Source organism: Notothenia rossii, assembly GCF_949606895.1.
Source record: "Notothenia rossii genome assembly, chromosome: 1".
Lineage (NCBI taxonomy): Eukaryota > Metazoa > Chordata > Actinopteri > Perciformes > Nototheniidae > Notothenia > Notothenia rossii.
In genome coordinates this window covers 42,476,242-42,497,656 of record NC_136912.1, presented here as the reverse complement: position 1 = coordinate 42,497,656, position 21,415 = coordinate 42,476,242, and the positions used below count along the sequence as shown (strand labels likewise).

General features: G+C 41.5%; 2 protein-coding genes and 1 long non-coding RNA gene across 5 annotated transcripts; 2 read left to right on the top strand and 1 right to left on the bottom strand.

Annotated features, from left to right (window-relative positions):
- The first annotated feature begins 436 nt into the window (after positions 1–436).
- LOC307021192 lies at positions 437–2,958 on the top strand. The gene is made up of 3 exons (XR_013803092.1): positions 437–992; positions 2,269–2,378; positions 2,484–2,958. It is a non-coding gene; the product is annotated as an uncharacterized lncRNA (long non-coding RNA).
- A 2,829-nt stretch (positions 2,959–5,787) lies between these two features.
- On the bottom strand, positions 5,788–9,168 carry LOC307019087 (uncharacterized protein; the record flags this gene model as incomplete). Its single annotated transcript, XM_079649703.1, has 4 exons — positions 7,736–9,168; positions 7,190–7,467; positions 6,733–7,067; positions 5,788–6,597 (listed from the first exon to the last, which is right to left on the bottom strand). Exons 1-4 carry the CDS (start codon positions 7,918–7,920, stop codon positions 5,788–5,790), a joined length of 1,608 nt encoding a protein of 535 aa, XP_079505829.1. The 5' UTR covers positions 7,921–9,168.
- Positions 9,169–11,726: 2,558 nt separating this feature from the next.
- LOC307030461 (uncharacterized protein) lies at positions 11,727–21,075 on the top strand. Of its 3 annotated transcripts, none has more exons than XM_079666911.1 (2): positions 11,727–12,234; positions 13,562–21,075. In XM_079666911.1, the coding sequence occupies exon 2, from the start codon at positions 19,617–19,619 to the stop codon at positions 20,250–20,252; it is 636 nt and encodes a 211-aa protein (XP_079523037.1). In that variant the 5' UTR covers positions 11,727–12,234; positions 13,562–19,616; the 3' UTR covers positions 20,253–21,075. The 3 variants fall into 3 exon arrangements, with proteins under 3 accessions (XP_079523037.1, XP_079523035.1, XP_079523036.1); XM_079666909.1 differs by lacking the exon at positions 11,727–12,234 and adding an exon at positions 12,667–13,272; XM_079666910.1 differs by lacking the exon at positions 11,727–12,234 and adding an exon at positions 12,855–12,916.
- Positions 21,076–21,415: the final 340 nt, after the last annotated feature.

Genomic DNA, 21,415 nt, shown 5'->3' with positions numbered 1-21,415 from the left:
CTCACGCCACACTTGCCATTTCACACGCTTTTTTCCCCCTCTCACTACTTTATAATTATTTTTTTATTTAACGATATATTTCCATAACTTGTTGCTTGAGGCTTTCCGTAGTTCGAGTCAGGGACAGGGTGAGCCCGCCCTATTCTGCCCCCGGATGGCTGACCGAGATATGTGATTACCAATCATCAACCCCCAACGAAAGTATACAAACCAATCAGAGGCAGCTTAGGGCGGGTCATTGCGTCTCTATCCTATGAAGACAACTCTATGAGAACAACACTTATGGCGGAGAAATCGAAAAGTAAATGTGAGATGTCTGTCAGCGCCTCAATAATGCCGTGACTGACATTTTCATCTGAAGCGGGAGGTTAAATGGTAGGTAACCAGTTGATTTTTACAAACACATTTTACAAATATTTTTATTTTGATGAAGTCAACCTTGGGTCTGACTACGTGAGACTGAACGTTACACAGGCTGCTGGTGAGCAGTCTGGCAGGTTGCTGCGGTGGGTTTAACAACAAACAACCGTGACTAATAGCAGTGTTAGTTAAAGAGCAACTTCCAGGTTAAAGACACCTGTGAATAAATGTGTAGGAAAATGATGAATACACTAGATTTTCAAAAAAATATACAGAAATATACACTACAGTGACATCTGGCGTCGTTTTTGTAAGAAATGTTCACTTCCGCATAAAAAAGCCTCGGCACGTGACCTCCCGCGTGTGACGTAACACGGGGGACACAAGGGGGAGAGCGACCGGTGTAACGTATTAATAAACATGGATCCCAATGCTAGTTTCGACACAGAAGACACAGAAGAAGTTGAACATGAATATTCGAATGCATATGACGGACCACAACCTTATAATTATGAGCCTGCTAGGCGTCCAAGAGACCAGGAGCAGCCAAGGATTAGAAGAAATAACGGCCATCGGAGAGAAATTGAGCTGTGGTGTGTGGAGAACCAGTGGAGAACTGGGCAGCTATCTTGGTGAGTGACCGGCGTTAGCTACAGAATGTTAGCTAACGTCACATCACAACATTGTAAAGTTAGCTATCATATATCAGGCTATAACTAAAGTAGCATTGATAATATAGTAACGTTACTGGCAGGACTGTTGATACTGATCCATAACAGAAACTAATGCGCAAGTACAGTATCAGCCGTATCTCGCGTTACCTAATGCAACTCCACACTATGGTGCCGTGTACCGGAGGGGAGACGCGAGATACGGCTGATACTTGACGATCTGGCGGAGAAAGGTTGTGGAGCCTCCGTTGATATGTCGTTGTAAATGGCTTGATGGAAAGCAGGTTTGTAGCCGGGGAGGGTGCACAGCTGATTGCAGCAGGTGAGTGGAGGTTGAGCCGGGAGCCAGGAGTGACAGCCACCACGCACACACAAACAACACAGTACTGGAGGGGAGAGAGAGAGAGAGCGCAGCGAAGGGGGGGGGGGGAGATAGAAGTAATACGGTTTCCTGATAAAGCTGTGGAGAGTGTGCTGCACGGAGGTGGATGCACAACGCACCCAGGAACGAACGCTAGCTCCGGTCCTTTTTTACTGTGGACTCGATGTCCTGACAGGCTGGTATTTTTGCAACCCGCACAAACACAAACATGATTACAAATGGTGAAATGCAATGTAAAACTACCGAAAAATACCAGCTCCTTAAAACACAACCGCTCTACTTATCGCAACTCCACTATACCCGCGGTCAGAGAGCGGAGATGTGTCCCCTGCGTGATGTAATATGACGCGTTTGACGTATGACCTTAAAAAAAAGCAGTTTTTAAGAGCAGAGCTCAAAATTGCTCCTTTCCCTCTGAATTCCTGCCCTTATTTCTCGTAAAACATATAAAATCCTGCATTCACTTTTTGAAGTGTAATTTTCAAAAACGTTTAAGCATAAATGTAGAAAAAATAAAAACCTGCAAGATGCTCTTTAAATCATCACGTATTTGCGTGTGTGAGCTAATGGATACTTGCTAAGGGAATTTACAGTACTGTATTCAAATATCTATATTCAATCAATCAAACGGTAACATGTAGCTATCTTTTGAGACTGGATCATTCATTCCTTAATTGTATTCTTCGATTTCTGTCTGTTTGTCTTTTAGTTTGAAAGTCTGAAAGATGTCAGGTAGACTCTTTGCTCTTGTCACATTTTCTTAACATTTTCTTAATAGATTGTAAAGTTGAATGACCACATCTGAAAAACAACCCGTTTCAGCTACATTACTTTACCACATTGTGTTATTTTTAGGTTTCCTAAACTTCTCCCATACAACGGACCTGACGAGCGTGAAAAGCACTCAGTTTGACACGTGTGACATTGAGAGCTTTTGGGGGAACATGGCATCAATGAAGAATAAGGTAAGAATTATTCTGCACCCTTTGAAATACCCATTGACCTAATCAACTTAATTATATACAAAAATACTTGAGATTAAATAGGCTTCCTATGTACATTTTTCAAAGGTGACCGGTATGAGCAGATTTGGGAGGCTCTCTCGTATTGCCAAGTTGGTGTTGGTACTTCCACATTCAAATGCTGAACGAGTGTTCTCTGTGGTGGGACTGAACAGAACCAAAACTCGAAACAGTTTGGCTCTTGATGGAGCTCTATCATCCATCATGACTGTGAAGATGGCAAACCTTGGGCCACAGTGTTTCAAATGGGAGCCCCCTCCCTCTGTCATCAAGGCATCAAAATCTGCCACAAACACCTACAACATGAGACATGTCATGTAAACCAAAACACACAAACAAAGACATGCACTTTTATTTTTGTATGATATATATTATATATATATTATTCTGGTTCTAATTTTATTACACTTAAAAAAAAAATGCACTAAAGGAAAAGGCTGCTATTGTTTCTTAAAAGGCTGCTATGTTTTTCTTTATATTGACATTTTATAAATAAATGTATTTTATTTGTCAAACTTGTTCTTGTTACAATTGTTTTCATTTCTACTTGTGCTGGTCAATTATTAACACTATATAAGCATGAGGAGGCCGACAGTGCAGGGAGAGCAGCTGGCATGGGGGTGGAGACATCACAACAGTCTTAATGTTCATCTAAATTGAGATATTTCTCTAAATCGACGTTAAAAAAAGGCCACATTTTTTTCGCCGCCGACCTTTGGTCGGTGGCCGAACACATCTTCCCCCGAAAGTCTCACTCCTACTTTTTACTGAAACTTGGCAGCCCTGTAATCCTTGGCTGCTCCTGGTCTCTTGGACGCCTAGCAGGCTCATAATTATAAGGTTGTGGTCCGTCATATGCATTCGAATATTCATGTTCAACTTCTTCTGTGTCTTCTGTGTCGAAACTAGCATTGGGATCCATGTTTATTAATACGTTACAACGGCCGCTCTCCCCCTTGTGTCCCCCGTGTTACGTCACACGCGGGAGGTCACGTGCCGGGGCTTTTTTATGCGGAAGTGAACATTTCTTACAAAAACGACGCCAGATGTCACTCAAGTGTATATCTCCGTATATTTTTTGAAAATCTAGTGTATTCATCATTTTCATACACATTTATTCACAGGTGTCTTTAACCTGGAAGTTGCTCTTTAAGTACCCCACAAGTAACTAAAACGTATAGTAGTCTACTTGAAGGAAAGGTGTAAAATGTTCCCATAAATACCAATGTCACACACTACAATACCCCTTGTTGTTAAATACCAACCATATGATCATGTTTGGTGGATTTTTTAATACAATAATTGCAATCAATGATATATCTTACCTTTTAATCTATATAAATTGTATTTACATTTGTTGTCACTATTTTTTCCACCTAGTTCTACTATGCCAGCCATCAGAGGTATACATGTGTTAACATCTCTTTTAGGTTTCATTTCTTATTTTTGTGAATTTCTATATAAAATGCTGATTTCTACCTGAAATGCTTATGTATTTTTAATTACATTTTCGTAGAGCTTTACATTTTTCAGCTGAATAAATATTATAACTCGAGATGGTTGTGTTCAGCATTGCCAGCTTCACTGTTGAGCTTTATATTGTGCCCAGCATTCTCCTGTGCTCTGAAATCAAAATGTGCAGCATAAAACAACACTACAATACAACTTGTTATTTAACACACACAAGGTTGTTCATTTGTGAGTATAAATATACAACACAGGCTATATATATCTATATATATATATATAGATACATATACAAGTATAATTAATACAACTGTTAATTTGATTAGAGCTTCTTTGACACATATATCTTTATTTATAAATGTATAAGTATGACGACTTCCTCGGGCGATATCATATGGTATAGCTAATTAATCTGGGTCAAAACGTCTTGTGCCCACATGCAAAGGTTGTAAACTCAATATATCCATTATTACAGCTCCGTGGGATGGCAGTAAGACGATATGGGTCCGTTCTATTTCGTATATGGCTTCGCCCTCTAAGGCTATTGCTATTGGGTAATCCCCCTGCGCACCCGCACAGCACTGAAACACTTGTAGTCCACGACCACCCGCAAAGTGGGCCCCACCCTCGGGCTTCCTTCCGGTATAAATAGAGAACCGCAGTGACGCGTCGTAAAACCCGGAAGTAAACTTCTTCCGGTTCCTTCTTGAAAAACCAATGCAAATTCTCCATAGGATTTTGGAAAATAGTTTGAAATAAGGTCTGTGGTTGACACACATTTAAGAGAGGGATCACGTTTTGTTCAGCCGGATAATCTCCACATGTCAACCCTACTTTTATCATTTCTGAATCATAAATCTAGTCGCCAAAAGCGAGATGCTAACGTTATGCTATAAACGAACGACAAGCCAGTACAGCAGCAGGGTCGCACGACTTCAACGTCACGCCAACTTAAGATCGTTTCAACTGACTTGCACTGAAACTGCACTTTGAACACTTTAAATTAAATATATGTGACCTGCTCTATCATTTTCAGTCACATTGATCCTGAAACACATTTTGAGTTTGATACACTGTTGGAAAGATGAGATTCTTAGCTTTCTAATGATATCAATATTGTTTTTGTCCTCCAAATATTAAGCAAAATACGTCACTTTACATAATGAATGTCATCGAACCATGATTTTGAGAAAAAGGCCTTCAAAGTTTGCAGTACTTTCTTAGGTATTTATTCAAATGAACCATACCATAAAACGAATTCATCTAGAGCTGTTTGCACAAAAACACACACACACACACACACACACACACACACACACACACACACACACACACACACACTATACTGTTCTCTTGTTGTCACTTTCATACATCAATACATGGAACAAAGGCACTCACATACACATGCACGCCGTACCAACGTGCACTCCCGTACACTCCCGAACTCACGTGCACGTTCATCAATTTATGTATGTATTTTGGTCATGTTTGAGCACATGCTTATGCGCACACATCTATTCCCATGTACATGGCCATGTGCACACCCAGACCACATGCACACCCGTACTCACGTGCACGCCCGTACTCACGTGCACACCCATACCCACGTGCAGAATCATCAATATACAATTTTTATGAAAAACACTATGAATAAATACTTAAATGAACTGATTGCATGTTAACCTCTAACAACATTAGAATCATTTGGCACAAAAGCTAATTTAGAGAAAGAAGCAAGCAACAGAACAGATAAATATACTACACAATATAAAAATAGCAAACAATCAACAGAGTAGCTAACAGTACTTAAAACCAATTTGAAATATATATTTACAGCATTTATAGAAGAATTACATAGTGTTGATGTATTATGCACTCTCACTCATTAAGGATGAGGTGTTAAGGGTTTGGGGCAGGTGATGTCTTTGGTTTCCTCAGTGCAGAACTCTCTGATCTTCTCAAAAAGATACCACTGCCGTTTTTCATCAAGCCCAGGGGGAGTCAGTTCAGTGGGATGTGCCTCCTGGTCAGTAAAGCACCCTGTGCGTAGCAGCATGAAGGATTCTTCTTCTTTACCTTCAAACTCCTTGGCGTAGACCACTCCAGGCTTGGCACTGGTGAAGCGTAGGTGATGGTACCTCTTGATACCTGGAAGCGGTCTGAAGCTGGGGGCAAGGAAGTTGTGCCAGTCGTCTGTTTTGACGAAGGTCTCCCCTGACTCATTGCCAACCAGCTGGGGGATGTTGACTCCAGTGACGGTACTGGACCTGACAGCCTGGCTGATGTCCTTCAGGCAGGACACTGGTGTGTGGCGGAACTGCTGCTTAAACAGGCCAAAGCACCAGTCAGGTGCAAATTTGGTGTGGCCAGCAATAAGAAAGTTGAGGGAGATATCTTCATGGAGTCCCACCATGCACCGCCAAGCAAGGTACCAGAGGAGGTATCTGTTTTTGTTCTGACCAGAGCAGTTGTCACAGTGCAGGTGAACATGTTTCTCCCCAAGCCCATACTGAGAGAAGAAGTGGTGGAGGTAGGCAATGACAGCATTGGAACCCTTGCTGCTGCAATGAGCCTCATCTATGAGGTAGTTTACCTGCTGAGGAACACCTTCACAGCAGACACCAAACAGTCCACACTTCCTGGGAACCATACAGTAAATGGGCCCGGGCTGGAGAGGGTCACTGGGGTAGTGAACCTGTAACACCAGACCAACAGATGAATTAACTAATGAGTGATCTATACTCTAATTCTAAAAATGTGTGAATATTCATATTGTTACATTCCAAACATTCTGGATTATCACAGCATTCATCACATTCACACACCTCACCTGCTGTGCATAGTCAAAGCTGTAGTGGATGGTGATGTCTCTGCTACAGGGTTGGTTGGGTCCTAATTTGACACCCAGCTCTCTAGCTGTTTCTTTACAGCTGGCGACCATCTCCTGGTAAGCCTGACGCTCCACCCCCACGGTGCGGAGGTGTTCTTCCTGCTTCCTGAGCTTCGCTGACTTGACACAGTCGGGAAAGTTGGAGCTGCGGTAGATGGCAATGTTGTTTTTCTGACAGAACCAACATAGGTCTGTCATCGGCCTCCCAATAATGACACTGGGAGTCAGCTCCTTCCACAGCTTCCTAAATGTGCTGTTGCCAGCAGCACGGTGACCTGGAAAGGTGATTAAAGACAAAGATAGCATTGTTAGATTACTCATCATTAGTTTTCCATTGAGGTTTCCTCGTGTAAAAAAACCCCAAAAAAACAAGATTAAAATATAAGAAAATACCCACCCTTCTCCTGCATCTGAACCTTGTATTTCCGCCACACAGAGGACTTGGTCTCAGTTGTTGGTAGAACACTGATGTCCGGCCTCTTAAACCCTGGAATCCGTCCAGGAAGTGGCATGGCAAAGACATCTGCAAAGTTGGTAATGAACCGTACAATTCGCTGGATGTCTTCAAAGGACAACACCCTTTTGGTCACCACACGACCACCACGTCTTATCCTTGGGGCCAAGCCATGTTCCTTGTAGAACTTGATGATGCCTGTCAGCTTGTCTTGAGAAATTCTGGAATGGTTTAAAACATCAGTCTTTGATTGTTTTTTATGGCTTTATTTAATGTATGCATTGTAGTATATACATTGTCGTTGTATTTTTTCATTATGTAAAAGCATGTATATATATATTTATTTATTTATGTATTACTATTGCTGTAAATTCTGCTTCTATTCAGTTATTGTCAAACTCAGTTCAACTCATGCATGGCTTATTACCACTTCATTTGAAAATAGTAACACTACCAAAAGTGAAGTAGCCTTTTCAAAATCAAACTCACCCATGTAGAAACTTGAAAGTCTCCCGGCAGATTTTGTGCCCATCTAAGAAATAGGACGTTCTCTGCTGTTTCCGCTCCTTTTGGTGTCCTCTCTTTGCACAAGCGGTCTCTTTGGAGAGGTTTATGTTGGAGCTTATCTTTCCAAGTAGCACCAAATGCTTTTCACCTGGAAAATCATATAACATTACATAATGTGTTGTGTCAATCACTCATCACACACAACTTAAATCTTTAACGTGTAACAGAACACACAGGCCCACCCCCCACACATTGCCTATAGTATTATGTTAAACACACTCCCATACACACATATTCTATCTATTATAAAGGGTAATAATAAGTACAGGCTAGTCTGGCAGTGACTCCAGAGTAAACTGCTCTCACATGAGATAATACATTTGTAGCTGCCTATCTCTGCACATCTTTAGATAATTAGGCTGGGGCCACATGTGATTTAAGGGGTAGCCAAAAAAATATGTCTCCCCATGTGGATAAAATGTAGGGTTGAAACATTTATGAAAATGTTCACCACAATAATTTTTCAATGAGTATTAGCCAACTTTAAGTTGTAGGTGGTCATGTGAGCATTATTTTAATTGTTGTTATGTTTTTAACACTAACCCATACTCACACACACATCGTTACCACAGTCAAAGGTATTTAAATAATATAACGTTATAACGTTACTTACCATTAGTCATTTCATTCATTTGGTCTCGTCTCTTGACCATCTCCTCAGGGGTGTAACGGGTGTAACAGGGAACTCCATCATTAAATGTACAGCTACACCTGTAGTCACGGGCCCTCTCAATCTCTTGAGCGCTGTCCTCGCTCACATAATGCCGTACGGACTGAAGTGTCTCAGCCACCGGGTCGTTCAGCAGTGGTTGTTCCTCTGTGGTGTCCTCATCCTCTTCAGCATCCGTGGTCTGAGGGCTGCTGTCAGTGTCAGGGCTGTCTGACTCTAAATCGGAGCCGGATAACGGGGAAACTTCAACCGGTGCCGTCAAAAAGTAATCAGTGATCAGCTGAACCCATTGCTCATCAGAGGCTGTCCCTCTCACAATGTTGGAGTTCAACAGTCTTGCGATTTGATCTTCTCTGGAATCCATCGATCTGATTAGCGGCTAATAAATTGTCAAAGTACGGAGGAAAAATATTTTCGTTTTACTGGGTGAAGGTCGCGAGGAATAATGTTGGTTTATATAGTGTGTGTGTGTGTGTGTTTGTGTATTTTGCGTTTGTGTGTATTGTGTTGGTTTCCCGGGGAAAACCCTCACAAGAAACACCGGCTGTTGTTATGCCAGCTGTGACGTTACGTTACTCCGTTCTCCGCTCGTAATGATGCCTTTACAAGCTTCAAAGTTGTATTTATCATCTGAATTTGGCAAAACAAGTTTAATATTCTGAAAGCCAATACTTTGTTTATTTGAAATCAGATGAAAATAAACTATCACGGACTCTGCCGTGTTATTTATGATTACTATACGCTTTTCATTCATAATGTCAGCCGGAGGGAGGGGGGGCAGCGCTGCGGAAGAGCAGCGTGAGAGCTGTCATCTTTCCATTACAAGCTTCAAACATGTATTTATCGTTTGATTTTGGAAATAAAAGTTTCAGATTCTGAAAGCCAAGACGTTGTTTATTTGAAATCAAACAAAACACCAAAACCCCGAAAAACTAGTTTTTTACTCAAATCCACGTTTATTTTGAAATGAGCCGTTGCGACTTCCGACTGATTTCGATAGAGCGGGTCACATATTAACATTTTAAACTGTATACCCCGGTTATCTAGGCCCTTTTTGTCTTGTTTAATGTATACCACGTTTATCTAGGCCCTTTTTGTTTTGTTTTATGTATACATGTCACACTGTGGGAAACGATATTTCGATATTTCTGGATGTATAACACATGTAGAATATTTGACAATAAAGCTGAATTTGACTTTCGCGTGCTTGCATATTTTAACAAAGCTTTTCATTTTAGCCACACTGAATTTAACTAGAAGTCATGGCTGTGTCAATTACCAGTCTGATATCGTTTTACAAAGATGACAAGAGTGTAGACAGAGGAGAGAACCACTACAAGTCAGGACACGTAACAGTGCAGCCTAGATGAAGGTGTGCTTACCGGTGTTGTCAGGGCTAGCATGAGGGACAAGGTTTATAGTGTCAGTGAGTAGTGATAGCAAGAGTACCGTTAACCTAGAGTTAATTTATTCACATTAATTCCCATCAACAAATCAATTGTATGTGTCACATGAAATCTTTATTAGGCAAGGCTACTTTATTTATATAGCACTTTTCATCACAAGGCAATTCAAAGTGCTTTACAAAAAATGAAAGACATTAAGAAAATGGCATTTAAAATCAGTCATTAAAAAGAAAAGCTAATAAAATAAACATTAAAAGAAAAAATACATGAATAAAAGTTACAGTGCAGTCTAAGATATGAATAGTTCAATTAAAAGCAGCGACAAAAAGAAAAGTCTTCAGCCTGGATTTAAAAATAGTAAGAGTTGCAGCGGACCTGCAGGTTTCTGGGAGTTTGTTCCAGATATTTGGAGCATAATAACTGAACGCGGCTTTACCATGTTTAGTTCTGAGTCTGGGGACAGAAAGCTGACCAGTCCCTGAAGACCTGAGAGATCTAGATGGTTAATAATTTAGCAGGAGGTCGGAAATGTATTTTGGGCCTAAACCATTCAGTGCTTTATAAACAGCAGCAGTATTTTGAAATCTATTCTTTGACACACAGGAAGCCAGTGTAAAGACTTCAGAACTGGAGCGATGTGATCCACTTTCTTAGTGTTAGTGAGGACTCGAGCAGCGGTGTTCTGAATCAGCTGCAGCTTTCTATTAGATTTTTTAGTGAGACCTGTGAAGACACCATTGCAGTAGTCCAGTCTACTGAAGATAAAAGCATGGACATATTTTTCCAAATCCTGCTGTGACATTAGTCTTTTAATCCTAGATATGTTCTTTAGGTGATAGTAAGCTGATTTAGTAACTGTTTTAATGTGACTGTTGAAACCAATAACTAATTTAACCCGCTGACAAGAGAGCCCACCTCCGAAGATCGTGACTGGCTGAGGGACAGACTCGGGGCAGGTTTTCAGGAATTTCTTGGCTTCTCTCCCCCGAGCCAGAAGAGGAACACTACAGCTTGGAAACACTTACCGTTCCTGAAATTATCAAATCTGTTGGGCATCAGGGACCTGAGGAAATTGTGGCAAGCATGGCACAAAGACCTGTGGTTGCAACCCGGAGCAAAGCAACAAACCATTGCATAGCTAACTAATAGCGCTAGCTTTAGCTAACGTTAGCTAACGAAACGAACTGCCGAGTAAAATTGGAAAACACTGGTAATTAATTATTCTACAATTTGTAAAACTACTGTGTTAAAAACGACAATTTCAAAAATACAGATTCTAATGGTCAGATATAGATATACAGATACTAAAGATAGGCAGGTACTTGCTTTCAAGCAGAACACAGGGGAAAACAAACTTAGCGGGAGTGTTTACGTGTTCTGAGTAATGACGTACAACGGCCTCGACAATTTCTGTAGTCCTATTCAGCCACTCGGTAACAACCATCGTTTTTCAGACAAGTAAACTCTTCAAAAATCCCCAGTGGGGTCACTGCTGATGTATTTAATGTCGTAGAACAAAACGTGATTTATCTCTTAAATTTGTGTCAACCACAGACCTTATTTCGAAGCTATTTTCCAAAACCCTATGGAAAAAATGCATTGCTTTTTGAGGAAGGAACCGGAAGTAATAAAAATGCTAACTTACATCCTGGTTTTACGACGCCTCACTGCGGTTCTTTATAGGAAGGAGGCCCGACAATCTGCTTCCTCTTTTCTTCAGCAAACCACGGCAGTTACTGAAGCACAGAACCATTACACATCATGAGCAACAATTGTTGCTCATGATGTTTAATGGGGACAATTTCGGGACAATTCGGACGCAGTTAACTGCGTCTGAAATTGTCCCTCATGTGCCTCAGGATATATCATGAGCTATGACCAGCACGCAATGTGCGAATCCTGCCTGGGGCCAGAGCACGCGGACGCGGCTCTCAGCCAGCAGGTCGCTTGCTCACATTGTGCCTGTCTCCCATCAGCCGGCAGGAAGCGAAGAGCGGACGCTCTAGCTGCTGCGGCCGACGAGGACGATTGGCCGTGGCCACTCCCAGCGGAATCCTGGCCACCCTATTGGCCACCCCAAATACCCTCAACCACACCCACATCACAGCTGTCCGTAGCCGCTGTCACTAGTTTTCCCCGTAGCCGGGCCGGCCCGTCAATGCCTTCACTAGTTTTCCCCGTGCGGTGCGGAACCATTCCTGTAATATACCAGAGCACTGCCGGAACACTTTCGCTGCATCACATCCGACCCGCACACTGCGCAGTGTGCGCACCTTACTGCTCCAGGACAACAGGTGCCGTTCTCAAGGCGCACATGCCATCTTCGGATGGCAAGTTAACCACAGGTAAGCTATAATATTAATATCAGAGGCCAGATTGCTTTGTGACTGGTTTTGTAACATTGATTATCCCACCCTTAACTGTATATATTAAGCAAAGTATGAGCTAACGTTTTTATGCATTGTACAAATTCTTAGGTGACGTTATTTATTTGCCATTAGTAAAGTTCAGTAAGTAGCTTACTGAACATGTAGCATGGGATGGCACAAAAACGCGTCTTATCAACTAAACTAAATTAGCTTTTGAATATTTTTTGAATCTCTGTTAAAGGATACAGTTATTTGCTGTGAATTTAACCTATTGCTATAACTCGATTATAATAGCTAAATAATCAAAATATTATTTACTTTTTTCGACATGGCTTGATAAATTGAGCATGCAACTGCATAAACGCATTTATTGAGTCACCTTTGCTAGTGCTGGGATTTGTTATAATGATGGTGGTAAGATTGATATATTCTGCATTTTGCGTATTGAGTCAGAAAATCATAATGAAGTGAAAGAGAGCTGACATAGCATCCTTCTTCAATAAGAAGAAACCAGCTGAGGCACAGGAGAATGAAAGACAGGGTCAGATGGAGAAAGGACAGACAGACAGACAGACAGACAGACAGACAGACAGACAGACAGACAGAGAGAGCAAGGGAGAGGAGTCGCCAGTGAGACCTGGCCCAAGTGGACCTCCAGGTATACAGACTCTCCCTCATACACCTGGCTACTGTGTTACATTCATTGATATTGTCCACTAGTGTGTTCTATCTATATTCACATCATGTTGAAAATGCATTTTCAAAGCTTTAAGTAAATAGTTTCACCACCTTAAAGTCTGACACAGATTATTTTGTAGTTGTTATTGCAAAGACCCCAACTCAAATACTGTAGAATTGTCATTATATAACCTGTTGGAAAATGATTGAATCACCTTAAAATCTGATGCTTTTTATTTTTAGATGTTTCTAAAAGACCTGTACAAGCACCGCATACAGATTCAGAGAGCGAGAGAGATGAGCCCCCACGTACCAGTGGCCCAAGTGGACCTCCAGGTATACAGACTCTTTCACAAATACTGAATATTTGAATTGTACTTTAGTTTTGTCCAATCTGATACAATGGCAATGTTTTAATGCAGCCTGATAATGAATGGATAAGTCTGATAAACACCACTCATATAAACACCTCTATCGGAGTAAAGTAAGGTGACAGTAGATGTAAGGGCCTGGATCATATATTAGATGTAGAATGAGAAAATGGTTAAACTGATTGGCCCGACCTTGATTGTTATTAATCTCTGCTGTAATTGAATAATTGAAGTTGCTTTTTTTTTTTAAACAGACATTTCCAAATCAAGAGCCGATCAACCAGTCCAGCCACACCCGAAACTCTTTCCCAGGACACTCCAGGGCGACAGACGAAGAAACTTTCAAGCCTCGTGGTACAATGTTCACTAATGGCTAGAGTATTCTCAGATCCAGGACTCTGCACACTGTTTTGCATGCAGGCATTTTGGTCTCCCAAACACAGATTCAGTGTTTACTTCAGCCTTGGGATTTAAGAACTGGAAAAAGGCAAAATTCAGAGATGGAGGGTTCACTAAACATGTAAAGGGAGAGGCTCACACAAATGCAATGGTGGCTTGGAAGGAATATGAGAGAGGAGACAAAGTGAATGCATCTTTAATGAGTACCCTGACTAAAGAACATAGTAAGCAGATACAAGAAAATCGTACTTATATAAAAAGTGTAGCGGAAGTTTTACTGTTAACAGCAACCCAAAACATTTCACAAAGGGGTCATAGGGAGACAAGAGATGCAGACAACAGGGGAAACTTCTTGGCTATATTAGATGTGATTGCTAACCATGACACAGTTATCAAAAATAAACTTACAGGGCCTCGCAATGCAAAATACACTAGCCACCAAATTCAGAATGAGATTTTGGATACATTAGCTGAAATGGTACGCTCCTCCATCATTAACGAGGTCAAGGAAAGTAAGGTATTTTCCCTAATGGCAGATGAAACTAAAGATACAAAAAAAAGGAACAGATCTCTTTAGGGCTGAGATATTATTATAAAGGAGCTGTAAAAGAGAGCTTCTTGCACTTTGAGCCTGCAGACCGCCTTGATGCTGCAGGACTGACCAAACAAATAATCGAGGTCCTTGAGAGATATGGCCTGGAGTACAAAAGTAACCTGGTTGGGCAAGCATACGACAGTGCTTCTGTCATGAGTGGCAAGCACTCCGGCGTTCAAGCTCGAATTAAGGAGGTGGCAAAGCAGGCGTTTTATGTCCATTGTAATGCACATAGCCTTAATCTGGTTCTAGTTGACACAGTTAAAGCAGTCCCACAAGCTGAATGCTTTTTTGCGTTTTTGCAAAGAATTTATGTCTTTGTGTCTGGCTCTTATGTTCACACGAGGTGGCTTAACATTCAGAAAGAAATGTATGCCAGAGCTCCGAAAAAGCTCCAACGGTTGAGTGAAACAAGGTGGGCTTGCCGGCATATAGCTTGCCGTACCGTCTTAGATAGACTACCTGCTATTATTTGTGTGCTTGAGGAAATAGCTGCAGAACACAGCGGAGATAGAAGTGTTGATGCACGTGGCCTGCTCGCTCAAATTGACCTGCAGTTTATTGGCCTTTTAGTGACATGCACTAAGGTTTTTGGAGATGCAAGATATCTCTCTGACCTTCTACAGTCTCCCACTCTTGATTTGTGTTCAGCTGTGGATCTAGTTGAAGCCCTCGTGAAACGTTTTCAAGACTACAGGGATGAAACCTACTTTGAAGGACTCTCGAAAGAAGTTAAATACAAGTGCAAAATGCAATGTTGAGACAGACCCTATTCCAAAAAGAAAGACAAAACAGAGCAGAATGCTAGATGGACATACTGTCATTTCCTCAGTGGGTGCGCGTTCTGAGCAGATCAAGGACACTTTTCGTGCCAGAATTTTCTACCCTGCGCTTGATAATATGCTCGGTGAGCTAAATAGATGATTCTCAAATCCAAATTGTGAAATAATGATGGGGATCCAAGCCTTGAATCCTTCAAGCGTTACATTTTGCGAAGAGCAGGCTCTATTTGCATTTACTTCTATTTATGAATGCAACATAGATGACCTCGGACATGAGGTACACCAAATGAAAAGAATCCTATCGAGGAAAGTAACATCTGGCCCTCTAGCATAGTAGAGCTCACAAAAATCATTGAACCCTTTAAAGAGGTATTCCATGAGCTCTTCCGCTTGTGCAAAATTGCCATTGCCATACCTGTGAGTACTGCTTCCTGTGAACGCAGCTTTTCTACACTCAAGTTGGTAAAGACATACTTGAGATCTACCATGGATGATGATAGACTTAGCAATCTGGGGGTTTTATGTGTGGAGTCCAGACGAGCAAAGTCCCTGGACTTAGAGGAATTTGTGAATCGCTTTGCTGCAAATCAATCAATCAATGTTTATTTATATAGCCCAATATCACAAATGTTACATTTGTCTCAGTGGACTTCACAGTTTGTACAGAATATCAGTATGACAATACGACACCCTCTGTCCTTAGACCCTCACATCGTACAAGGAAAAACTTCCAGAGAAAACCCAAAGTTTAAAGGGAAAAATGGGAGAAACCTCAGGGAGAGCAACAGAGGAGGGATCCCTCTCCCAGGACGGACAGACGTGCAATAGATGCCGTGTGTAAATTGAAAAGATAATACATTTGCAACATAGGTAGTTCAAATGTTTGGGAATGCATGTGTGTATAATAGGAAGATGAATCCACGAGGATATCCATCCAGGACTTATGATCCAGGACCACAGCCACGACTCAAGATCCAGGACTCGCGATCCATGACACAGGACCGCAGGATCATCCATGACTCCGGATCCCGGCGTATATAGACACCAAAAAGAAAGACATTTGGGGAAGCTGGGTTAATCGGAACATGAGAGTACACAGGTATAGACAGAGAGAAGGAAGAAGTAAGATGTCCCCCGACAAACTAAGCCTATATCAGCAAAACTAGGGGCTGAATCTAATCAGCCCTAACTATAAGCTTTATCAAAAAGGAAGGTCTTAAGCGCACTCTTAAAAACGGATAGGGTGTCTGCCGTCCGAACACAAACTGGAAGCTGATTCCACAAAAGTGGAGCTTGATAAGAAAAGGCTCTGGCTCCCATTGTACTTTTAGAGACTCTAGGAACAACCAACAACCCTGCATTCTTGGAACGCAATGCCCTAGTAGGACAATAGGGTATAATGAGTTCTTTAAGGTAGGATGGCGCCTGCCCATTAAGGGCTTTGTAGGCGAGAAGAAGAATTTTAAATTCTATCCTGTGTTCTATAGGGAGCCAGTGTAAGGCAGCCAGAACAGGAGTAATGTGGTCCCTTTTCCTAACTCTGGTTAGTACACGAGCTGCAGCATTTTGAATCAGCTGAAGTGACTTGACTGACTTCTTGGTACAACCTGATAATAAGGAGTTACAATAATCCAGCCTTGAAGTAGCAAATGCATGGACTAGTTTCTCTGCATCGTTATGAGGCAAGATATGCCATGTTACGTAGATGGAAGTAGGCGGTCCTTGAAATTGATTTTATGTGGGTGTTAAAGGATAAATCCTGATCAAATATAACACCAAGATTCCTTACAGTCTCACTGGAGGCCAAATTAATGCCATCCATAGTTAATATATCTTTAGATAATTTGTTTCGTAGATTCTTCGTGCCAAGTACAATAACTTCAGTTTTGGTCGTGTTTAACATCAAAAAATGTAAGGTCATCCACGTTTTTAAGTCCTTGAGGCAGTCTTGAATTTTATTTAGGTGATTAATTTCATCAGGCTTGATTGATAAATATAGTTGAGTATCATCCGCATAACAATGAAAGTTTACAGAATGATTCCTTATAATAGTGCCGAACGGAAGCATATATAGTGTGAACAAAATAGGTCCAAGCACTGAGCCCTGTGGCACTCCATGGCTAACTTTGGTTTGCATGGAAGATTCATCGTTGACACGTACAAACTGAGAGCGTTCAGATAGATAGGACCTAAACCAGCCTAAAGCAGTTCCCTGTATGCCAACTAAGTGCTCTAGTCTTTGCAATAGGATATCATGGTCGATAGTATCGAATGCAGCACTAAGATCGAGCAAGACAAGAATAGAGACAAGTCCCTTGTCAGAGGCTATTAGAATGTCATTTGTGACTTTAACCAGAGCTGTCTCTGTGCTATGTTGTGTTCTAAAGCCAGACTGAAAATCTTCAAATAAATCATAGTTTTTTAAGTAATCACACAGCTGTTTTGCGACTGCTTTCTCAAGAATTTTTGAGAGGAACGGAAGATTAGAAATAGGTCTATAGTTGGCTAAAACCTCTGGATCGAGGTTGTGCTTTTTAGGAAGCGGTTTTATCACTGCTACTTTGAATGATTTTGGAACATAGCCTAATAATAAAGACATATTCATAATATTTAATAAAGAAGTGCTAATTAATGGAAAAACTTCTTTTAACAGCTTAGTTGGAATCGGGTCTAAGATACACGTTGATGGTTTAGAAGAGAGAATCATTGAATTTAATTGTTCAAGGTTTATGGCTGAAAAGCATTCTAGTTTACTATCTAGTGTAATATTAGAACTTACGTTTCCGGGAGCTGTTGATAACACTATACTGGTCAAAGGCAAGAGGTCATTGATTTTGTTTCTAAGAGTAACAATTTTATTGTTAAAAAAGCACATAAAATCATTACTACTGAGTGCTATGGGAATAAAAGGCTCAGTCGAGCTGTGGCTCTCTGTCAGCCTGGCTACAGTGCTGAAAAGAACCACAACAATCGCAGAATACAGCTGTTGTAAGCTGAATGTGAGGAGAAGGAGCAGTGGCTGTTCAGGTGTCACAAAATGACCACTGATTCAGCTCTCCAAAGTCTCTGGTCTGTCTCCATCGATATATTAATTTAAGTGAAACAACAAGTGGATCACATCCAGGGTATTCCACTGTTTCTATAAATGTCTTATAAGTCAAATGTAAATTAAATGCCTTAATTGTTCATGTTAGACCCTCTTGCACTTAATGTTCATATACAAGTGCATTGAGTTAATTATTTCTTCCCTCAATTAAATGGGAGTGATTGTACTCACATGAATAATTATTTAAGGTCACACACTCATCAAGGATGTGTGGTAATGGAAGATTATGGCACATCATTTTTTCTTAAAAAGGTGCTAGTTTATTTTAGCAAGGAAAAACAATCAGAATCCCACATTTATAAATACAAACTTTAAAGATTCAAGATTTTTTCACAGCTGCTTTAGTGTTATGTTGATGGTATTCTTCATGCTGGCTTACTTTCACACTGTCGTTGCTAACGAGACAGAACCGTTGTTAATCTCTTTAGAAACTCCCTTGCCATTTGAAATGTCTGTCTTATTAAAAACCAAATTAGCGAAGGTTACAGCATCTTTCAGGACATGAATGTCATATAATACTCTGTATTATGATCAGTTCCTATGTGCCTGGACTGAGTATGACAGAAAAAGGCATGTTGACAGAAACAGAAAACAGTTGTTACAATATGTGTTACTGTGTCAATGTTGATTCAACACAAATATTTTACAAGCTCATTTACAATGTTATACGGGAACGTGATGTTCAAATTAGCCAACAGTGTACGCTGTTCAGTAAAATTGCTGCCAAGAGCCAGTGTTCAGAAGGGTTCATTTGTTGGACTACTTAGACTACTTGTTTTTAGGGATACTTGTGTACAATATAATGCTAGATTTGAAGGCACAATGATTAGTATGTTTATACTTAAACATTCCCCCCCTCTCAATTATCAGTTATAACACTTAAGTGTGTGGCAGTGTGTGTACCTGCAATGCAGACCTCTGCCTGTTTTCCTTATTTGGCTGTGTTCAGGACTGTTATGGTAATGTAAGTGAAACAAGTGAATCACATCCAGGGTATTCCACTGTTTCTATAAATGTCTTGTATGTAAAATGTAAATTAAATGCCTTAATTGTTAAAGTTGCGACCCTCTTGCACTTAATGTTCATGAAAAAGTAAGATGTATGTCTTAACCAATCATTTAATTAAAAAAACTCTTGTTTAAATGATGTGTCTCTTGTCACTGAGAGAATGAGCTCATAGTGCTGCTGATCACCATAAGCTAAACAGTCTGTATATTGCACTACATTTGTATAATGTAAGCTTTGTTGTTACTTTGCCTGCGAGAAGAAGAACAAAATAGTTAGATATACTGGATATTATTTGATCTATTCCACCACTTAATCCCAAATAATGTAGAGGTGTGTTGTAGGTGCCTCAAATAGCCCCTTATTTTATAGTGAGATGTATTTTTATGTTCATATAATAGTGATTTCAATGCCACCCCAACATGATCACTGGTCCCATCCTGGCCACCCCACTGAAAATGTCCTTGCTCCGCCACTGCCACCACCGAGGCAGAGGAAATCAGCAAGGCGGCCAGCACGGCGCTCACTCTGTGCACGTCCGTCGCTGTCTCCCAGGCGAGGATTTCCGCGTGGGTTACACAGATCCAGCGCCACCTCTGGCTGCAGCAGGCGTCTGTTACGGAGACGGCCAGAAAAGTGCTACTGGACGCTCCAATCAGCCCGTACGGGCTGTTAGGACCCCAGTTCCACGCCATGAAGAGTCCATGAAGACGGCCGCGGAACAGGCGGACGGCATTCGCCAGTATGTCAGCTGGCTCCAGCCTGCTGAGCGCCCACAGCGGCACCAACGCCCGCAGCAGCCGCGGCGTCCACGCCGGCCACAAGAGGCCGCAAGCGGAGAGACGTCCACAGCAACCGCCTCGGCGTCAGACTCGCCCTTCGGCGGCTGCAGGGGCTCCGTCCCACGTCTCCGCTCCCCCGTCACCCCAGAGACAGGGTCTTCCGGCGGTGAGTCAAAGGGGAGTGAGGCTCCCCCACTCCTGGTCTGCTCCGCGAGAGCCTCCGAGGAAGCAGAGCCGGTAATAAAGCCGGCTGCCACTAATCTGTTGATTAAGTAGACAGCAGGGCTCCCTGCAGAAGCCTGCTGGTTTTAACCTATCGGTTAATAACCTGCAGAGCTCGCGGCATTCCTCCGTCCGAGATACGCCTCCTACACACGGTCATAATAACCCATGAGCGCCGTTATAACGCCTCATGTGGACAGCACTGCACACACCTCCACTCATCCCCTGAGCGTGTACTAGGGATGCCAGTGATTATTCGATTATTTGAATATTCGTTACGGTCTCCATAATCGAATATTATTTTGAAAAATCGATTTTATTTATATATTTTTTTATTATTATTTATGTTTTTTTTTTTTGGCTTAGTTTCAACCAAAATATAGACTAACGCTAATAATAGTATTAATAATTGTAAATGGCCATTGGTCACACCACCGGTTTGTTTTACTGTAAACTTGGAGGAAGCCTGCGTGCAGAGCAGACTGCTGCTGCAGCACGCTACACACCGACCCCGCCCCCCCCCTCTCCCTCACACGTGCGACTAAAGATGAACAAAGCGGCAGGTAAAAAGAGTTCCTCCTCGTGGAACTACTTCGAACTTACAAGTCCAAAGGAAGTTAAATGCAAGCTCTGCGAAAAGACGTTGGTCTATCACAGCTCAACCTCAACAATGCGTTCGCATTTGAGTGCAAAGCACGCCAAAGAGGTTACAGAGAAAGACTCAGCACAGCCGGTGTTACAGTATAAGTTGAGTCATGACAACTGGCGACATTCTATTATTTTCGTCATAGGAATCCGGGGCGTGTACATTGAGGACCCATTGTTGACTTACCAGGAAAGAAACATCGTTTGTCGTTTACGTTCATCTTTTGCTATATCTGCCTTCCTAAGATCACTTTGCTGCACATTCAGTACTCGTATGTGAGGTTGTGGGTGAGAGTCCGATATCGTGACGCTTACAGGGAGGTATCGAACATTACAAAGTAGGTGACTGTGTGGATGCCTGTTCAAAACATTGCAAACTTCAATAAATCATTTAAATTATATATTTGTGTCCGACTTTCATTTGTTCATCGTTCTTAATGTGATGTATAGTAGCTTTGATAGCTGTCCATACCTTCAGACAGCCTAAAAGTAAAAAAAAGTTGTTTATTCACAGCCCGAACGCTCATCGAGATGACTGAATCAGTCATGACAACTTGTGATCAGCTCCGATT

Excerpts from the sequence above, each read along its gene's own strand:
- LOC307030461 (XM_079666911.1), top strand. The coding sequence starts at position 19,617 with ATGATCACTGGTCCCATCCTGGCCACCCCACTGAAAATGTCCTTGCTC.